Below are 20952 nucleotides of genomic sequence, written 5' to 3'. Positions count from 1 at the left end.
TTATTTCTTACCTTCACAGACACAATATGGACCATGCCTAAGCATACTGCAGATCTGCTGAGGTGCTGGATTAGAAGAGGAGGGAGCAAGAGCCAGAACAGATGGTGGAAATTCATCCCACACTGAATATGGTGGAATGTATGGAAAGAGAGAAATAGCAGAAGCTTTGAAGATAGGAATTTCATTCATAAAGTTAAATGGAATTGTATTGTATCTTTTTATTATTGGTGTAAAAAGATAGAAATAGATGAATTAGAACTAGTAGATTTGTTAGGAGCTCTGTAAGTAGCTTCCTCCTACTCTTTTTGCTTCTTTTTGAACGTCTCCAGCATATCCTTAATGCTGAGGAATACAACGTTATAAATTTCCAAAAAAGAAGAATTTTTTCTTCTTTATTTCAGTCTTGTATTTATTCTCCAGTTCTCTGAACAGACAACTCCATACCTTCGGGCCTGTGGTCAATTAACACAACTAAAAGCTCCCTTCAGTAAAGTTGTAGTTTGTAGAATGATTTGAAATATATCATGTCTTTCATAGGAGTAAATTTGCATTCAATTGATTTGTTCATTTTCCTTTTTCCTCATGTCATAGTGGTTTATGTCTCCTTTGGAGGACTTCAGTTGATGCTGAAAAGTGATCCCCTCAAGATGCAGAAGTTTAAGCTTGATCAGAAGCTCTTTCTTCTTTTGAGGAAGATGGTGAAGTGACTCAATTTGTTGCTCTCGAATCCTTATGGGTGCAGAAACTTTGTGTTCAAGGTGTTTAGCTATCAACATGAAACCTATGCTGTTGAGCTGCATCTTTGTTGGCGAAATTATGTACAGTTCTGAACTTAATTAAGATGTATTGACTCTGCTCTTGGGAAAAATGTTTGTTTTGGAAGTGTGTGCTGAAAAACAGGTCTCTGTGAACACACTTATGTTTACCATTTTGGCTTTGTTGCAATGAACAAGTTGGTTATATTATCAATATGCATCACATGTGAAGATAATTGTTTGTGTACTGTCATTTTGGCTTTGTTGCAATGAACAAGTTACTTGCACTTGTGCTATAAAATATGGTTTTAGGCCTTCCATGTTCTGTTCTATTCTTGCACCATACCGAAGCCTATGCACCGAGTTAGACACCTAGAATTGCAAATTGGTGAAAGTTTTTTTGCTTTTCTTCTGGGAGGAAAATTCATCTTTACGTTCTATAATGTGTGTTGATTTTTAGTTCATGTTTCTTCATGGAAAAATAAATAACCATATGCTTTAAATTCAGAACATTAAGGCCCATATAGGTCTGATTTTTTTTTTTTTGGAGTAGCTACGAAATAACAGTCCTACCAACCTCTTCTGTTATTTTGAGTGAAGTCGGTTGGACTGAGGACGTTAAGAGCATCAAAAGTACTCTTAATTTCCAAAGAGAATGCAAATGTGAACTCAATTATCCAGTAGTTCCCTATCACTTGGCATAAAATGTAAACATGAAAGCACAAACTTCTATCTTGGATGTACTTTTTTCTTCTTCACATGGCAATTTGTCTCATGCAAGCTTGTCATACAACCAAGCTTCCTCTTCATTTCTTTCCACATGCTTGTTTTCCCCTTTTGAATCTTGTGCTGGTAACTACCTCTCTGAATTTCCCTTCTCATCATATCACATTCTTTCTCCAGCTCAAGCACCTTGCTTCCCATCTTTTCCATCTCTGCTTCAATCATTTCCTCTTTACTGCTGCTAATCCCTTTTGCATCTTCCTTGTCTTCTTCCAGCTTCAACAATCCGTTATCAGGACCCCCTTGTATCCTCTTGGACACAGTATCCTTCAACTTCAGTTGCACAGAAAACAGAATCTGCACCATCACTCGAACTGGTAGCTTTTCGTTCTGTGCAGCATGCACACAGGCTTCAGGAGACATTTTGCTGCAATCCAACACCCTGCAAATCTCCTCCCTTTCCCAATCTGTGAGATATTTGTGCTTGTCCAAGTATATATCAATTGCTCTATACATTCCATCAGAGTTTCTATTAGTTCCTCCTGTTGCTGCTTGTGATAACTCTGCTAGTGATAAGAATGTGTTCAACTTCAAATTTATGTCACTAGAAACCTCAGCCAAGAAGTCATCGACAAGTTCTGCTACCACGACTAGGCCAGATGTATATCTGCTTGCGTAATTGCTGTAGAAATTCTTCAATATCCTTTTCACACTTTCAGTGTCATACTGCTCTTCTTTTGCATATCCTTGGGCAGGTATTAAGAGGTCCTTGACTGTCGCCTGGTCTAGTTGCTTTCCTATTCTAATCTCCAATCCGTTTTTGCATTCAGTATGAGCATCCAAGATTATCGCGGATTGCAGCATCTGAGAGAGAAAAGAACTGGGGATCAGCCCCCTTTCTTGAGGCAACAGTCTCTCTACTGCCTCAATGATCTCTCTCTGAGAATTCCTGTCGTAAGTTGATGGATCATCATCTTCTCCTTTAGTGCCTGGAAAAACCCATTTTTTGAGATAGTGAAACAGAGATGATGCCACGTATTCCAGAGGGACTTCTCGATGAACCATTGCACGAATTATGGGCTCGTATAGGGAAATGGAAAGAAGTGTCAAGTCCTCTGATTTCCAGTCAAGAATAAAAAGCCTCCTCCTGACATTTGGCTTGTAGGCATTTTCATCGTTTTCACTGTCATCATCTGTTGTTGTTACATTCCTCATCGGCTCTCCAAGAAGACTTGGATCGAGCAGTACCTTGGCAATGATGGACTCAGCACAGGCATCAACCAGGGAAAGATTCTTGGCTTGTTGATGAATGATTTCTGCAGATTTGAGAGCTTTAATACTATTATTCCAACTAGGAAGGACATTGTTTTGAAAGTAGATACAGGCTTTCTTTCCGAGGTTATTGGTGCTGTGAATCTCGGACATTCCAAGATAACGAGCAAGGCAAAGTACTTTAATGACATTCTCAGGTGACAAGTTTATGTCAAAGCCATGGCAGAATCTTGCTACAAGCTCAAAAGTTTCAGAATCAGTGGGAATATCTCCTAGCAAATGAGAAAGATCATCTTCAGGATTCTCTTTCAACAATGCAGCTATCTTTGAAGATCTTGCAGCCAAAAGTTCCTGTAAGTTCAACACACACCAGCACCTTAGGAAAGTTGAAAATTAAGGGAGTGACATATTAAAAGTCTATCAAGATGTGTGTTATATGGATTTCTTTTTTATGTAGGCATATATATCTGAAAGGAGTAAAACTCAAGACCTCTGGTTAAGGGCGGAAGGCTCCAACCATCCCGTATATCTCTTGGTGTCTTACAAGTTACATGACACAAGAATCATAGGCGCTTACAGTAGAAGAATTTAGTGTTGGAGCATGATAGTAATTCTTACCCTATTCAAAGAGAATGGCACTCCACAAATGTGGAGGTGGACATCTGATGATGAAGCATGCATTAGTTTCCTAAAAAGAAGAAGAAAACAAGATAATAAAGTTCAACAAGAGAAAAAATAAAAAGTAAAATCTGAATGCACGAAATCTTATGTATTTAAACTTTGTTTAACCTTTCATGTTTGTCAAATCATGAACAAAAGGAGTGAAGAAGGAAATATACCTGAAAAGAATATTTTTCTAGCGGTTGCGGTTTCCTTTGTCATCCAAAAAAAATATAAAGGAGAAATTAAAAATAATTAGCATGCAAGTAATTGAGTTGTGACTTTTTGATTAGCAGTTTAATATTCAAACATTCAAAACGTAATATTTGGAGATTCTGTTATTTTCAATTAGAGTTTCATATGAGATAAACACTCCAAAAATCCAACTAAAATCTCCTCAATTTTAGGAACGGCTCTCACATATTAAAACTTTTTTTTCCTTTTTTTCAGAAAGTTATATATATATATATATATATATATATATATTTCTTTTATAAACAATTTTTCTAAAAAATATTTCTAAGTGGATACATATTTAAGACTTTCTCTGCTAAAATGAACTTCATTTTGCTAGTTTAAAGTAAACTAGAAACAATGACCCCGATCACATTTGGTCTATTCATCATAATGTTTTGTGACTGGACTTGTGAAATCTTTCCTAAATTCTATTTTAATGGTAACAGTTTGTGTAATAAGCGTCCTAGGGTGTGGTCCAGTGATCAAGAAATGAGATAATAACCATATGAAGTTATAGAGCCCGTTTGGATTGGCTTTAAGTTGGTCAAAACTAACTTAAAGCCCCTTTTTAGCTTTTGGACGTGTTTGCCTAATGCTGACTTTAAGCCATAAAGTTCTTAAAGTCAGTCAGAAATGAAAAGTTAGGATTTCTAACTTTTTTTTCCAAAGTGCTTAAAGTCATTTTCTTTGACCATGAAAATTACTTTTATATCCTTTATATTTTAACTAAATTCTCAAACTACCTTTTTTTATTCTTTTAACCCTAAAATTCACATCATAAGCACTTTTATCCAAACACTCAACTGATTATTTATAAAAATAACCTTCAGCACTTCAAAGTTCTAAAAGCACTTTATACATAAAAGTTACTTTTTTTAAGCCTATCCAAACGGGCTCATAGTGCAAATACCTAGAGACAAAAAAAATCTCATCTTCCCAAGCTTTGATTGGTAGAATTACATGGTACATGTGCACCTTTATGAATTTAATTTTAACTTGTTATGTAGACGTATTTCTCTTCAATTGAAATAGGTAAGACCCCTTTTCTTTTGGGTGAGGGTGGGGTGTATATTGTGTGTTTTGGGGATGGGGAAGAGATGATGACAGTATGTCATGTTTGTTAACAATCAACATCTCTGGTTCGATTTTGTTAGAAATAACTTGTACACAATGTGTGTCCAAAGAAAAGTGGCCTTTGTTTTATTGATTCTTTAAGGTTTTCAACTTAAGTTGTACTCACAATGTATGTTTAAAGCTATTGTTTTTACCCTCTCTATGTTTTTATTTAGGGGATAAAAGAGTCAAAAATATCCGAGAGTTATTTGAAATAAAAGTTTACTTTTTTTTTCCGCTATAAAATGTCTTCTTTGGTTAATTAGTTCAAAATTTTATTCAAACTAGTCGAGTAGCTCAAAAACATCTTTCATACTAACGATTGCTCTAAATGGGGGAAATATATACTTTTTATCTTTGAACTATTCAAAATTGGGTAACCGTACATTATAGTATAAATTTATGTGAAGAGATAGAGACATCATCGTCCCATTACAATCTAGAAGCATACTTTGAAATCAATAAATCAATTTTTTTTTAGTACAAATACATAATACACAATACACATCAAAATTTATTAATCAAAAAGCTAACTCCACCCCAATTCCTTTAAATTAATATCTCAGCTGGTCACTCAATTTTAGAAAATCACTTTTTAGGTGAAATACCAATAATTAAGATATCATCTTTGTTCCTTTGTGAAATTTCGGAAAACAATTTTTTTTTTTTAAAAAAGAGATAACAGCACAACAAAAGATGCACAAGGTACACCACCTTGTAACTAAACTCCACTAATCCATTGTATTAAAATCAGTTGAGGAACAGCGGAACTTCCAAAGCAGCAGCAAATAGCAATTGAAAGCTGCGCTGCTTCACCTCTGTGCTTATGCAAATCCGGCCATTTCTGTGTATCTATATATATACATACATATAATATATATATAGAGAGAGAAGGTGTAAAGGATGATGTGGGTTCGATCGATTCGGCGGCCATTATCATCGTTGATTCTACTTCAGTCGCGCGCCCCGAATTATTCCTCATTGTCAGTTTCAGCAGCTGCAGTAGAAGCAGAACGATGTATTAAGGAAGGCCCGAGAAATAACTGGACTAGAGATGAAATCAAGTCTATTTACGATTCACCGCTTCTCGATCTCCTCTTTCATGGAGTCCGTATTCTCTTCTATTTTTAATCTCCCTCATATTTATTTATCTTTATTGTTTCATGACATTTTGTGTGCACCAATTTGAGTTTGTACAGTTTTAATTATATATTTTTTTGAAATTTATCTTGTTTTTGTTCTGAGGTTTAGTGAGGGTGGTTTTGTTTTAATTTTGTGTTAATGTGCTTAACTTTGTGCTAATTTACAGTTGATTTTTAGTTTGTAAGGGGGTGTTTGGTATGACGAAAATATTGATGGAAAACATTTTGGATTACCTTGAATTGTTGTAGAACATGATCCACCAGAAAGAGGGAATGTCTTTCATCATTTTTCTTTACTAACATTCCAATGCATTGGGTATAGATGGAAATGTATTCCCTTAGGAAATCTTTTTTGTGGATCATTTTTCAGTGTTTGGTTGGATATAAAAGTAGGTGACACATGATAATTAGGATAGGTTTGATGATATTGTTAGGTATTAAACGTTTTTAACAATGCCTAGATGTTGATTGGGACAAATGAGATTAAATCAGTTGAGAAATTTGTAAAGAGAAGTGGTTTTCACCCATACGTGCGGCGGTGTGGGGAGTTATTTTCTCAATTGTGGTGGAAGACATCTTCCTTGTAAAAAACATTTTCGAGGAAACGTTACTTACAAATATCTCAATTCGTACAACATATGTGTACTTCAATCAACACTTAGACATTGTCAACCTTTAACTCAAAATGCTAAACGCTATCATTATGCTAATACTACTTCTGGCACAAATACCCTATGTCAATTTACCTTTTGTCCAATCAAACACGGGAAAGTGATTCAGAATGTGTTTTTTTCTATTCTTGTTTCTAATTACTTTGGAGCTTGCTCCTTAATTGTTTTCTGTTAGTTCTATAGAGTCTCTAATTTCTGGTTTATGATATTTTCTCGTCTTCATGGAAAAATTATTATTTTACAGGCTCAAGTACATAGACATTCTCATAACTTTAGAGAAGTACAACAGTGTACTTTGCTGTCTATTAAGACAGGAGGCTGCAGTGAAGACTGTTCATATTGTCCTCAATCATCTAGATACAACACAGGACTGAAAGCACAGAAACTTATGAATAAGGATGCCGTTCTGGAAGCTGCAAGAAAGGTGCTCTCTTTCTGTTTCTCTTAGTCTGATTTTGTGGATGGATATTTCATTCTTAAGCACACGTAGATATTCTTTAACCATTGGACTGACATTTGGAGGGTGACAGGAGTTCTTCCCAAAATAGGTTCCGTTTAATCAAATACTACACATCCAAAGGGAGTTATTTGTTCTTAAAACCTTAGAGTTACCTAGATTCTGCCCCTTTTACCACTGTGGCCGACGGAGTAATGTGTTCATGGCCAACCTCTAGATGTATAAATATGACAGATAAATGCAGTGAATGTTAATTATCTCAATTAATTATATTTCATTTGGCTGTGTTATAATAACATACAATGAGGTTCAATCTCGTTTGTAATGCACTTTTAGCTACTCTATGCGTTGACAGGCAAAAGAGGGAGGTAGCACTCGTTTTTGTATGGGTGCCGCATGGAGGGATACAATAGGAAGGAAAACCAATATGAACCAGATCGTCGAGTATGTGAAGGAAATAAGGTAATGAACTATAGTTATATTTTTCATTCCAAAGCCTTGGATGATCTCTTCTGATCTTTTTTTTTTCTTTTTCTATAAGGTAGATATTTTTATATATAATGGGAACCTCACGTCTATAAGCAGTAGAGAATCTGTCTGATCATATACAGTTAAAGCCAATTGATTGCTGTATATGGTGTTATGCATCACTAGAATGTGGTGGTCAAAGTAAAATGCATGTTCCTGCCTTTCATTGTGGGGCTTGGATAAAGATTACTATGGTTTATCTTAAAATGTCTAAGCTGTGGGGCAATCCCTACAGATTTACTTTTAGGACAACGGGTATGGTGCTAAGTTTTCTCATGAAAGACTTTTGTTTCATGAACTTCAATATCTGCTGACACCAACCATTCACAGATAGCATACCTTGCCACAGTTCCATTTACCTGGTAATGGTCAAAATACTTCATGACTAAGAATTAGGAGTCAAAAGTTATATAGGAAAAGAAGCAACTCTCTCTGTTTACCTTCAATTATGAGATGACCACTAATTTGAGAAACATATGAGTCAACTCATAAAAGAGATGAGAATCTAGAAACAATAAACCTCTTGATTTTTTGTTAGTTTAAGCTAATTCAAATTGTTCAAGTATGAGACAACTGTAGGCTGGTTAGAATTTAGATGTTGAGGACAGTATTGCAGCACCTTGTTCTCTATTTGTTATTTTCTTGAAGTTGTGAAGTTTAAAGAGTGAGGAAACTGGAGTTAGGATGATATCCGGAATTGAGAAGCACTTCTCCAGCATCTTAGAATGACTACAAAAGCAGGATTATCTTTACTAATTAATTGATTAAACATTAAATCATCTGTTACCCATTCCTCGCAAGAAGCTTTGATGGGTAGTTTTGTGATTGTTCAACTTTTAAACCAAAAGCGCACAGAATTTTTCTTAGCTCCTTGTTTGAGGGCTGTGGCGGTAATGCATACCCAAATATTGCTTATTAAAGTTAACCAAAAATAACAGAAAAGCCATAGACTGTCAATTACAATCATGTATGCATGTTATGCACACACAAGTTAAAATTGTTTCTCTATGGCATGATAACTGAGGTATCCATTGACTTTTTTCTCCCCAATTGTTTACCGTTGTGCAAAATATTTTCAATATGAAGGGACATGGGAATGGAGGTTTGCTGCACCTTGGGAATGCTTGAGAAGCAACAAGCTGTCGAGCTCAAGAAAGCAGGTCTTACAGCATACAATCACAATCTTGACACCTCAAGAGAATACTACCCTAATATTATAACCACTAGAACTTATGATGAGCGGCTGGAAACACTGAAGCATGTACGTGAAGCAGGAATTAATGTGTGTTCAGGTATTCATTTGAAGTATAAAACTTCTTATTCGTCATGATTTTTACTATGTTGTGCTTATAGATTGACATTTGTGACTCGTTGGAATAACAATATGTAGAACCATCTATCTAGACTTTATATTTGATGCATGCATGTTCATGTATATGCAAATACTGTTGTATCACATTATTGGGTGCATGTTCAACGGCAGCTAAGTTCTTTTGAACAGCCATGTATATGCATGTTCAACAGCAGCTAAGTTCTTTTGAACAGCCATAAAAGCCTTTTGATGGAGAACATGAAACTGATTTTTTTTTAGGACATAAAAAGTGAACTCTACAAATATTTTGACATGAGCTCTAAATTGTTAGTGAAAGGTCTTTCTGACCTTTCAATTCGAACTTCCTACTGCTTTTCTCCTTTATGACTTCCTGTTCACAGATAGAAGAATCATTAATAATTGCTATTAGGGTATTCTTAATTGTTATTTCATTATTGAAAGTCAAGGTAATGATTGAAAAATTTGTCAGATGTGTTTACCTTGACACAATCTTTCAGAGGTTGTGTGGTAAATTTCTTCATGGTGTGCCATGCATACCTTGTCAAAATCATGCTAACTCCTTATTTTCTTCGATCAGGTGGAATAATAGGGCTTGGTGAGGCTGAAGAGGATAGAATTGGTTTGTTGCATACCCTGTCAACTCTTCCAACTCACCCTGAGAGTGTGCCGATTAATGCACTTATTGCAGTAAAAGGCACACCACTGGAAGACCAGAAGGTAATCCTCATTTTTTAAGGAATGGAACTTTAAATATTGTTGCAGTGCTTTCAATTAACTTCTGATTCTTAAATGATTTGTGCTTCATAAACCTCCTTTCAGCAGCCAAAACAGGAATAAAAACATACCCATCATCTTAACCTAACCATACTATACTACCAACATAATACATTGAGCCATCATAGAAGAGCCCTTGGTAAAGCGTCACCACATGAAGGAACGTTATCTTATTTAGTTTTAGCTTTGTTTGAGCTTTGATTCTTTACCTTTCAGCGTTGGTAATTTCATAAAACATTGTTTTTCTCTGCTAAGTTGCACGCATGGTTGCGGGCAGATATCACCCACCTCAGAACATGACTGGAAACACAATCTCTAGTTCATCACAACTTAAAGCTTACAACTCCTCAAAACCATGATAATCATAGACCACAAAATAATTGACACTCAGTCCACCCCCTGACGAAATTCAATGCCTTTCTGTAAAATAAATTAATTGAAAGGATAAGATCTAAATTTCCTTGATCCAATGGATACAGCTCTGTGAAATGAATTCTGGGGAAAAGTGAATGTCATCACGTTTTGAGTTTAGTTCTAGGTAAAAGTTGATTACCTAAACTATATCTCATATCATTGCTAATCTCAAACTTATTTTTCATCTTCCAGCCAGTGGACATATGGGATATGATTCGGATGATTTCGACAGCAAGAATAACAATGCCAAGCGCAATGGTTAGGCTTTCTGCAGGAAGAGTTCGGTTTTCTGTCCCCGAGCAGGCTCTTTGTTTCCTTGCTGGTGCCAATTCCATATTTACAGGTGAGAAGTTGTTGACTACACCGAATAATGACTATGATGCTGATCAGAATATGTTCAAATTACTTGGACTTGTTCCTAAAGCTCCAAATTTCTCTGAGGATGAAAAAGATTCTGAGGATGAAAAGATGGAAGCATCTGTTTAGTTTAGTTTTGTTCATTCTGAGATGTCTAGGTAATCCTTCAGGGATCTTTTACCTAAACGTATGACTCCTCATGAAATTTTACCATGAATCTAAGTTTTTAATATACCATGTTAATGTTATTTGCTGATGTCCATTTATTAGTCTATTCCTATTGTTGTTCTTTTAATTTTTATTTTAGTTAATTTTACAATGCAAGATGCACTAAAAATTTTAGAATTTAAGTTGATTTACTAGTTACCCATGAAATTTTCCATACGCTGATAACCGTTCAGCAAGAATCAAACAAATATATACTCCAACAACATACCCAGTACAATTTCACAAGTGGAAAATGGAGAAAATAACGTATACGCAGACTTTATCACTACCTCATGGAATGGAGAAATTGTTTCCGTGGACCCTTGGAATCAAACAAATATATATATGATCTATAAAAATATCCATTGCGAGAAATGTAACTTGTGACATATAATAGCAATTGCTTTTCATACATCTAATTAACTACTTTCATATTCAAATATAGTTTCAAACTTAACTTTATGATTAAAAGAATAAACAAATGACACTTCAAAGAATAGCTTTTCTTTTTGTTTGTTTGAAAAATCTAAATTCATGTGCCCCATTTGGATGCTCCTCATGCAAATATTCACTTAGATTTTGATCTCCACCTTTAAAGTAATACACATTTATATATATATATATAATCTAGAGAGGTGAACAAAATTGTTGCTTAATTAGAGGCACATGATTGAGAATTTAATAGCCACCTACTATTGAAAAGAAAACCAAGATCCTAGAAAGGGAATACTCTAGACTTTTCTTTCTAGTCTAAAAATAACTTAATTTTAAATTATTATTTTTATTGTAAAATAATTTATCATCACATGAATATCTAAAATTTGTTTTAAAATCATTAATTTCAAAAATTTACTTTTAAAAAAAATTGTATCAAATTAAATAATGTCACCTAAATTAGCGATGAAGGGAGTATCTTTCTAGAAACCAAATTACATTGTCATCACTTACACTTTTTACTTAATTACCTCCTTTATATTGGGTTCATTTTCTTGATTTCTCATTCCATATTATTTGTAGAAAGCTTGATTAACTATGAGTTTGCATTAAAAAAAATTATATTAGATAAAGTGTACTTAAACAAAAACAATTTTATACTTAGAACTCAATTCAAAACCTATAATTAAGAATGTATTATGTCTAATTATATAAAGTAATTTCGGCCATTTCTAGTAATTACCTAAAAAGTTCCTATCCTTGTTATAAAATCATTTAAAAACTTCTAAAAACTCCTACCCACAACTTGACCCTATCCAAACCGTTAAATGACCCGACCCACCTTGGGAAGTGTGCACCATCCATCTACTTCACAGTAGTTAATTGCTCCTCCAAATGAAACATTCACGTGTCCATTTTAAGGGAGAGATCATGTATGGTCCATATATCAGTTTTAATAAATTGGTTATGGGATGAAAAAATAACAAATCAACCATGTCTATGAAGAGAAAGAATATATTATAAAAGAAAAAGGAACTACTTTATAACGAATTTAAATATATAGAGTGAATTGTATTTAAGTATGTGACCTAGTAGTCAATAAATTGATTAAGAATCTATCCAGTTGAATTAATAAAAATATGTGAAAACTGAGCCAAATACAATTATCAACAATATATGTATAGAAAGAGACATACAGAGAGAGGGGGGATTTGAACATTTGGACAAAAAAGTAATCCACCAAAATATTAAGACTCACTACATCACGACTCTTTAAATGTCGATATATCTTATTTAAATACTCATAATTTTATACGTTGAATATCTAAATATATGATAAAAATGTTTGCACTAAATACTTTTGATTTAAAATTTTAATTTTTTTTAACTTAAATGTACCCCAGTAAATATACAATTTCAACAAAAACTCCAAAAATGAAAAGTTCTTTTAATAGTCAATATTCACATCTGCCTCATTTGTCAGCTAACAGTTGATAATTCACATGGCAGAAGCAACAACTACCAAAATTAAGAGCTCATTTTCCACATCATATCAACTAGTAATTAAAGTAATAAATTTCGCTTTCTTTGCCCGATATCTTATTAGATTTTTGTTTGGATGAATTTATTTCTACGCAGCTTATAAATTAAAAATTGATTATAAGTTTTAAAAAAATAGGTGTAGTACAATTTTTTTTTGATTTATAAGCAGTTTTCAACTTATAAACTGGTTAAAATAAGTTCATTCAAATAAATCTAACTATTTATTGAAATTTATTTTAAGCACAAAATAATTTTAAATTCATCAATAAAACACTTTAAAAAAAAAAAAAAGTTTATAAGCAACTAAGGCAAGGCTTTATATATGCATAGGTTAGGCAGAACAAGAAGATGCCTTTGCTGAGTTACACCAATTTGGCAGCTCTCTTCTTTCTTGTTCTTGCTTTCTTCTTGTTCTATAGATACCCATCTTTTTCTTCTATGGCTGAAGGATCCCCAAAATCCATTTATGATTACACTGTTAAGGTATACACTTTTGGGTTTTCCTTGTTCTTGAGTTTTCAAGTTCTGGTTTTTATTTCTTTTCTAGAAAGTTGAAGAAAGATTCAATTTTTATTGCATATAGCTGTTGAACTTTAGATTTTGGTGTTAGGTGGTTTCATATCTGTAATACCCACTTGTTGTTTTGATTTCTTTTCCTGAAAGTTGAAGAAAGATACAGTTTTTATTGTATATCGCTTTTGAACTTTGGATTTTGGTGTTATTTGGTTTCATATCTGTAATACGCACTTGTTGTTTTGATTTCTTTTTTCTGAAAGTTAAAGAAAGATTCATTTTTTATTGCATATTGCTTTTGAACTTTGGATTTTGGTGTTATTTGGTTTCATATCTGTAATACCCACTTGTTATATTCTATCTCTTTCTTGAAATTATGTAGATAGTACCTCTTCCTTTGTGTGTGAGTTTAGGGGAAGGGGGTGTTGATAGTGGGGAGGAGAGACCCTAAGACAGTTTCTCCCTGCCTACAGAACCATGATTCTGGTTGTGTTCACTTTGAAATACTGTTTGCATTTCTCAATTTTATGATCCACTTATCTAGAGTCTAATTTAATGTGTTAGCAAAGTTTCTTTCGAAAACACCCTCTCTATCTCCATGAGATGGAGATAGGGGTAAGGTATGCGTGCGCTCTACCATCCTCAAACCCCACTTGTCGGAGTACACTGTGTGTGTTGTCGTCGTTGTTTATGTAGAGTCTAATTTGGATTTAGTGAAGTTTCAGTGTTTTTTGGACAGGTAATTCAATTTCCTGTTATTTGCATCTATATATAACTTGGATCCTTTGTCACTTTTTAGGAATTTGAGATGGAATGTTAAACTAGTTCAGAGTACAATTCTAACTATTAGGCATAATTGATTGTATTACTTAGATTATGAACTTTCAGAAATTTAACTAACTATTGGAATTCAAAAGGTTTGAATTGCTGAGGATTAATAAATTATGGGAGAACTAAGCAACTTCTGCATGAAAGTTTTTTTTTTCTTTTTAATCTTGGAACGTGATTTTTAATCTTTCTAACGAGATTCCAAATGCAGGATATACAGGGAAATGGGGTACCTTTGAGCAATTATAGGGGAAAGGTTCTTCTTATTGTCAATGTTGCATCAAAATGGTAAGTGAAGTTATCTAGTTTATGTCTTGGTTTTTTTCTTTTTGTCATGCTTGATCGCTGCGATCAGTTGTTAACTTAGTTTCCATTTAGAAGTGAGTCAACTGCTTCACTAATTAGACTTAGGAGTTATAACAACGTGGGAATAAGTGTGACTAAGATTGTTACTTCTGGAGAGTGAATAATGAGCCCGTTTGGATGGGCTTAAAAAAGTAACTTTTATGTATGAAGTGTTTTTAGAAACTTTGAAGTGCTGAAAGTTATTTTTATAAATAAGCAGTTGAGTGTTTGGATAAAAGTGCTTAAATGAGGAAAATGATGTGAATTTTAGGGTTAAAAGAATAAAAAGGGTAGTTTGGGAATTTAGTTAAAATATAAGGGATATAAAAGTAATTTCTATGGTCAAAGAAAATGACTTTAAGCACTTAAAAAAAAGTTAGGAATCCTAACTTTTCATTTTTGACTGACTTTAAGAACTTTATGGCTTAAAGTTAGCATTAGGCAAACACGTCCAAAAGCTAAAAAGTGGCTTTAAGTTGGTTTTGACCAACTTAAAGCCCATCCAAACGGGCTCAATATGTCAAGTATTGTACTACTGGGTGCATTTAAGTTTTATTGTGCAGTGATAATGTTAATTGCCACAAACTAGATGTACTCTTTTTGGGGTTTATTTTTGTTATTCTGATTAGTATGTTTTTGCTAGTTGGAAAATTCCTTAAAGGTGTCTTTCTATTTTAATTTACGTTGATCCTCTTGCATTCTTTTCTAGTATTCCCTCACTAAAAAAAGTTGCTAGCAGATTCTTTAAACTTCTTGTAGTTATTTAACTTAAAGTTCTTTTGCAAGAATGCAATAACGAAAATTTGAGATTAGTTTTGGACTGTCTTAGTTGTTGATGTTGATTGATGATGATATACTACAATGTCTATAACGACATGCTCAAGAATAGCGTAATTAACAGGAGCTAGATTCCTTATACTGTTGAATAAGAGAATTATAGTATTTGTAAATTTCCCTGAGCTGAAATTTGTAAGTGTCTGTATTTGTTTATTTTTTATAAGTGATAAGTGCCTCTATTCTTAGGTCAATGATATACTTTCTTTGATGCTTGTGTTTTGAAATTTTAGAATAATAAGAAATACAATTATCAATTGTTTTGTGCTAGCTTGTTGCTATTATTTATGCTTAAATAGGGAATGAATCATGAATATTTATTAAAGGCAATCTTTCCAGACTTCACCTATTTTGTGGTATCTTTTTTCCCTTGCAGTGGTTTAACAGATTCAAACTACAAGGAGCTGAATGTTTTGTATGAGAAGTACAAAGATCAAGGTTGGCAAACTGTTTATTTCTTCAATTTCAACCTGTGATGAATTTCTATTAAATCATATTGTGTGGTCATAAACATAACTTCTATTTCAGGTTTTGAAATTTTAGCATTTCCTTGTAACCAGTTTTTGTGGCAAGAGCCCGGAACAAATGAGGAGATTCAGCAAACTGTATGCACCAGGTTCAAAGCTGAATTCCCTGTATTTGAAAAGGTAACAGCTGCTGTATGATAGCCCCAAAGCGTATAATTGGAATCATTTTCCAGATCCTGGTAGCTTTCATCTTTAAAGACTTTCTTTTTGTCAACTTGATCGCAGCATATGTTGCGATACTGCACATAAGAACTTTTTCCCCAACAATATTAACCTCTCAATTTCTGGTGATACATGGTTGAAGCATACTATGAAAACTACATAAAGCTTTGGGTATTCTAGCGTGGATATATGTGCTTTCGCAGAGTCTCTATTTTTCTTTTTAAAGGTTGTCTTGGAATCTCTGAACATCTATAATAAGATTTATCAAGTTGTTATGAGGAACGTCATGATAAGATGCACACTACTTTTAAGTAGCTCTGTGAACAGTCCCAACTTTAGAGGCTTTGTGCAAAAGTTGGTTATATATCATTCTGTTTGGCCCTGTTAGCATATTAAATACGCATTTTCTGAGCATGTATCTTTATGAACTCAGGATATGCCTTGTCCCTTCTTATTTGTTTTTACTCGAGCAAGTAAATAAGTATTTATTTCATAATTGGAGAACTGCACTAAGGTTGTGCCTTGTCTCTCTATTTCTTATCTCCTCTTTATTCTATAAAAACTTGCTCGAGAATGAGCGACGTGGGACACAATATGAAACTCAAAACTATCTCTCATTCTATTCTCAGTTACTACGTTATGTGTATGTATTGCCATAAACGCCACGTCATTTAAGGAAGTTATTTCATTCCACAGATTGATGTGAACGGGGATAATGCTGCACCACTTTACAAGTTCTTAAAATCAGAAAAAAGCGGTTTCCTTGGAAATGCTGTCAAGTGGAACTTCACCAAATTCCTTGTGAACAAAGAAGGAAAGGTTGTGGAACGATATGCACCCAAGACACCACCTCTTCAATTTGAGGTAAACTGTAACTGTTTTTCTTTATGTTCATTCATACTCTATCTTGAAATAAAAGGAAAAACCTTCTGGTCTCAAATGGAAGATTGCTGATAAGGAGTAAAATATATATCTACAACTTTCTCAATTTCCATCATGTTTATGATGATATACTGCAGAAGTCACATAACGAAGAATACCAGTCTACGAGTATTATGGTTCATTAGATAGGGAAAACTAAATAAATGCAAGAAGCAGATTGAGATAAACATTTATGAAGCCTTTTCTTCTCTGTATATGTTACTAATTTTCCGCTTTCTTATCCTTTTACAGAAAGACATACAAAATCTGTTGGGTTCGGCTTGAGCACGACAGGTCTGAGAGTTCAGCATATCTATTGACCTTTAGTTGGAAGTGCCTTCATGTTTCTATCTTTCTCCGTCTTCCCTGCCTACGAAACAAGCGAGCTTGTACACCCCCCCCCCCCCTCACCCCCTTAGTTTTTCCTTGTCGATGTACTTTGGTTCTTTAAACTCGTTATAGTCCATGAATTTGTAAAAATAAAAGTTGCAGAAGTAGTTGTTTCAAGGACTCGTGACCATAGTAACTCGATATATATAAGCGTGTTGTCCTCTTAATAATAAATAAATGGTGTGTAAAAGCTATGAACAATGTTGTTTGTTGTTCTATGAGTCAGAGCTGAATAATTTGAGGCGATTCTCATGCTCTAGAAATATGAGAATAATCTTTCTGCAGGCTGTGAAAATATAACTTTTTAAGGTTGATTTATAGCTGCTTAATGAGAACATTTTTTTAAAAAATGTGTTTCAAGATTTTGAACAAGCAAGTATTGTTCAGTTGGCACTCCTAACTCCTTTGAGTTGTGTATACAAGACCCTTCATATGTTTTTCAGATTTTGAGTCGGCGCAAAGTTTAAAATTTTTTAAAAAGTAAATGTTTGATTTTTGTGGTTTTAAGCTAAAGGCAGGCGTATCAAAATGTCTTTTAATTTTATAGTTTTAAATATATCATGTGAAAAATTAAAATTAAAGAGTTATCAAATAAAAAAAAGTATTCCTTATTTAAACGATGTTGAAACTAACTAAAAAAAATAATTTGGTGCACTAAACTCCTACTATGTTTTACCTAAATTTCTGTAAGAACATGTTTTCACAGTCAAAAGGAGACATTGATCACACGTCAACAACTTTAGTCAAAAGGAGACATATTGATCACACGTCAAACAACTTTAACAAATTAAAATCAACATTAACTCCTATATGCAGGATCTAAGAAAAGACCGAACTACAAGGGACTATTATACGCGTTTTACCTAAAATTCTGCAAAAATATGTTTTTACGATTAAATCCGTGAAGCTCTTAATCACACGTAAACAATTTTACGGAGAGAGTACTATTTAGTGGAAGGAGGATTATTAAAAGGGGATTAGATTCCTTCACAAAATTATGAAGTATGAGGCACTCACAAGTCACACCATGTGGCTACCCATCAACAAACACATCTTGCAGGATTTCTTAGAATCAGAATATGCTCTTCTTCCTTTTTTAAATATTTTTATCCCCCTTTGGGTAAAAGACTATCTACGTGTTTCTTTCTATTAACTTAAGGTCTGAATCCCCAAAGATGTCACTTTTACTTTCAAATTCAATTTTATACAGAATATAAATTGAAAAGATATTACTGAACTGTGTTACACGTTTCAAAGATACTGTTAGAACAATTTTTATGACAATTTTTACATAATAGAAGTGAATCTGTCATGTAAGGAGATTGATTGATTGTTCTATCCATCTGGAAAAAAGAATAAACCCGATTAAGTTCTGCTGAACCCATAGACAAGACAAGGTACTCAAAAGAACATATAACAAGGAATAAATGTGATTTGTAATCTAACCAAGAACAGTATTTTGCTCAGCAATACATTAGAAAACAAAATTAAAACATGAAGAAAAATGAGATTTGATTATATGCAACAATTTCACTTCAATTTTGGACTAAACTGATGCAACAATGATACACAAAGTTATACCAGGTTATGGGACGTCAGATTTATTCCATGTGTAGGTTAATCTTAGACCTGAAACATCTCCTTCCTCTTCATGTATATTCTTCTACTTGAGGATTAAATTTGCCTACCCATCATGGACAAGATTCTTTTGTGAATCTATCTTCAGGTAAAGCATGAGGGAACTTCTTGGCCCTGTGGCAATAAGCCTTTCAGGATCAGGCAGAGCACAAGTGCTCTTAAAAAGTCTCTCATTTCCTTCTCATCTCTTTGTTTTTTGCATTAAGCTTTTTCTTGGCTTCCATTCTTCACTTCTAATTACACAACTTAACGGTGCAGGCAACAGCTTGAGCCCAGTATTTCAGCCTTGCTTTGACATCTTCAGGATCATCACCTGAGGTTAGACAAAACGTATGAGGAATAGTGTCATGAAAAAGTAATGGAGGTTAACCACTATGTTCAAGAAACAATGACAATTGAGCAAACAAATTGAATGACTTTATAGTACTCCAAGAAATTTGAGGTCCTTAAGATCTTCAAAAGCCAAAAGAAACCAAACATTCCATTAGAAATTTGAAGATTTTGATGATCTTCACCTCCCCAACAAACAAAAAACAAGAAACACACAACAAAAAGATTCTTTTTTTTTCTTTGTTTCCTTTTGGGGCTTAGGCTTTTGTTCCAGAAAGATGATGATCATTGATCAGGCCACCAAGAAAGCTAAAGTAAAGAACAAAGAGTTAACAGAATATAATTCCAAAGACCGCTGCACCTTTTCTTATCAAAATGAAAGCCTTTGTACAAAATTTCATCACGTAATTCCAAAGACTGCACCTTTTCACATGTTTCCACTGACAGATGTGATTCAACAGACAAATCAACAATAACTATACAAAGTCATTTCATTTCAAGATTTTCACAAACCCTTGTCAAGATTTATGAACAGATCCAAAACCCTTAAAGAAGAACCCAAATAGACTGAAATTTACAGGGGGTTTTACTTTTCCAGGGAAGAAGAAAAAACTCACCAGGACTTGAGATCTTCCAATTAGCAACATGACCAGATCCTGAAGAACCTGTATCAGACATAGCATCTGAACACTTTTGCTGTTCATCAAGATACTTTTGGCTCATAGAATAGCAAAGTTCAAGAGCAGGTAAAGTGTTACAAAGCTCAGGAATTTCATCATAACTGAACCCAAAACCAAGATCCAAACACCCCTTAAGCTCCTCCAAATCATCATCAGTCAAACTCTTTGTCCTCCCTAGTTCATCTTCATCTGAATTTTCTACATACCCTTCAAGAAAGACTTGATTTTTCTTCTTTTGGGATCTAGTACTAAGCCATGGCTCCTCAATACTCTTGAACCAGCCACTTTGTGGGGTGTTGGTGTTCCAAGAAATTTCCTCCATTCGATCTTCTTCTTCTTCTACTACTACCTCTGGTATTGGCTCAACCCCATCATTGAAAAAGCTTTCATACGACCTGGATCTTGTTGATGATAGATGAGAAAAAGTTTCCATTTTTTCTTGCACTGTTTTCTCTTCTCTTCTCTCTGTAAAGAGTAATGATTAAAGAAGGAAGACTCAGCTTATATATAAAGGAATTCTCCAATAATGGCCAGCTGTTGATGGGATGGATGCACATAGACTGTCATGAAGAGATTATGTACATATGCACATGCATGTCACTTCAACATTATTGTGTTGGATATACTTGAATTACGACTCCATTGAGATTGATGTGGATAATAAATTAAAGAAAATGACTAAAATATGAAAAACTTATCTAACCTATCTATATTGATAATTCTTAATTTTATCAATAAATTTTGTTTAGATATATTTGAATTACTATGAGCCCATTTGGATTGGCTTTAAGTTGGTCAAAATCAACTTAAAGCCTCTTTTTAGCTTTTGGACGTGTTTGCCTAATGCTGACTTTAAGCCATAAAGTTCTTAAATTCAGTCAGAAATGAAAAGTTAGGATTCCTAACTTTTTTCCCAAAGTGCTTAAAGTCATTTTCTTTGACCATGGAAATTACTTTTATATCCTTTATATTTTAACTAAATTCTCAAACTACCTTTTTTTATTCTTTTAACCCTAAAATTCACATCATAAGCACTTTTATCCAAACACTCAACTGCTTATTTATAAAAATAACTTTCAACACTTCAAAGTTCTAAAAGCACTTTATACATAAAAGTTACTTTTTTTAAGCCCATCCAAACGGGCTCTATATGTCTTCATTAAA

At 33.8% G+C, this 20952-nt stretch overlaps 4 protein-coding genes across 4 annotated transcripts; 2 read left to right on the top strand and 2 right to left on the bottom strand.

Moving 5' to 3' along the window:
• On the bottom strand, positions 1–3431 carry LOC129900159 (BTB/POZ domain-containing protein At5g17580-like). Its single transcript, XM_055975100.1, has 4 exons — positions 3369–3431; positions 1500–3101; positions 1333–1393; positions 1–164 (listed from the first exon to the last, which is right to left on the bottom strand). The coding sequence occupies exons 1-4, from the start codon at positions 3429–3431 to the stop codon at positions 1–3; spliced, it is 1890 nt and encodes a 629-aa protein (XP_055831075.1).
• Positions 3432–5445: 2014 nt separating this feature from the next.
• Positions 5446–10692, top strand: LOC129900740 (biotin synthase, mitochondrial). The gene is made up of 6 exons (XM_055975762.1): positions 5446–5867; positions 6818–6997; positions 7386–7492; positions 8645–8850; positions 9469–9608; positions 10272–10692. The coding sequence occupies exons 1-6, from the start codon at positions 5664–5666 to the stop codon at positions 10563–10565; spliced, it is 1131 nt and encodes a 376-aa protein (XP_055831737.1). The 5' UTR covers positions 5446–5663; the 3' UTR covers positions 10566–10692.
• A 2251-nt stretch (positions 10693–12943) lies between these two features.
• LOC129900404 (probable glutathione peroxidase 2) lies at positions 12944–17358 on the top strand. The gene is made up of 6 exons (XM_055975364.1): positions 12944–13103; positions 14173–14249; positions 15517–15578; positions 15669–15787; positions 16526–16693; positions 17003–17358. Exons 1-6 carry the CDS (start codon positions 12969–12971, stop codon positions 17033–17035), a joined length of 594 nt encoding a protein of 197 aa, XP_055831339.1. The 5' UTR covers positions 12944–12968; the 3' UTR covers positions 17036–17358.
• A 1194-nt stretch (positions 17359–18552) lies between these two features.
• On the bottom strand, positions 18553–20272 carry LOC129900863 (uncharacterized). Its single transcript, XM_055975940.1, has 2 exons — positions 19726–20272; positions 18553–19091 (listed from the first exon to the last, which is right to left on the bottom strand). Exons 1-2 carry the CDS (start codon positions 20219–20221, stop codon positions 19012–19014), a joined length of 576 nt encoding a protein of 191 aa, XP_055831915.1. The 5' UTR covers positions 20222–20272; the 3' UTR covers positions 18553–19011.
• Positions 20273–20952: the final 680 nt, after the last annotated feature.

This window comes from Solanum dulcamara, chromosome 8 (assembly GCF_947179165.1).
Source record: "Solanum dulcamara chromosome 8, daSolDulc1.2, whole genome shotgun sequence".
NCBI lineage: Eukaryota > Viridiplantae > Streptophyta > Magnoliopsida > Solanales > Solanaceae > Solanum > Solanum dulcamara.
Note: the sequence above shows the minus strand (reverse complement) of the source record. Positions and strands in the feature narration are given on the sequence as shown.

Coding starts and splice junctions, on each gene's coding strand:
- LOC129900159 (XM_055975100.1), bottom strand. CDS start 3,431: ATGCATGCTTCATCATCAGATGTCCACCTCCACATTTGTGGAGTGCCA. Junction 1,394..1,499: donor GCCATGTGAAGAAGAAAAAA/GTACATCCAAGA, acceptor TTGGAAATTAAG/AGTACTTTTGATGCTCTTAA. Junction 165..1,332: donor CACTCAAAATAACAGAAGAG/GTTGGTAGGACT, acceptor CTATCTTCAAAG/CTTCTGCTATTTCTCTCTTT.
- LOC129900740 (XM_055975762.1), top strand. CDS start 5,664: ATGATGTGGGTTCGATCGATTCGGCGGCCATTATCATCGTTGATTCTA. Junction 5,868..6,817: donor TCGATCTCCTCTTTCATGGA/GTCCGTATTCTC, acceptor ATTATTTTACAG/GCTCAAGTACATAGACATTC. Junction 8,851..9,468: donor AGGAATTAATGTGTGTTCAG/GTATTCATTTGA, acceptor TTCTTCGATCAG/GTGGAATAATAGGGCTTGGT.
- LOC129900404 (XM_055975364.1), top strand. CDS start 12,969: ATGCCTTTGCTGAGTTACACCAATTTGGCAGCTCTCTTCTTTCTTGTT. Junction 13,104..14,172: donor TTTATGATTACACTGTTAAG/GTATACACTTTT, acceptor TTCCAAATGCAG/GATATACAGGGAAATGGGGT. Junction 14,250..15,516: donor GTCAATGTTGCATCAAAATG/GTAAGTGAAGTT, acceptor TTTCCCTTGCAG/TGGTTTAACAGATTCAAACT.
- LOC129900863 (XM_055975940.1), bottom strand. CDS start 20,221: ATGGAAACTTTTTCTCATCTATCATCAACAAGATCCAGGTCGTATGAA. Junction 19,092..19,725: donor TTGGAAGATCTCAAGTCCTG/GTGAGTTTTTTC, acceptor GTCTAACCTCAG/GTGATGATCCTGAAGATGTC.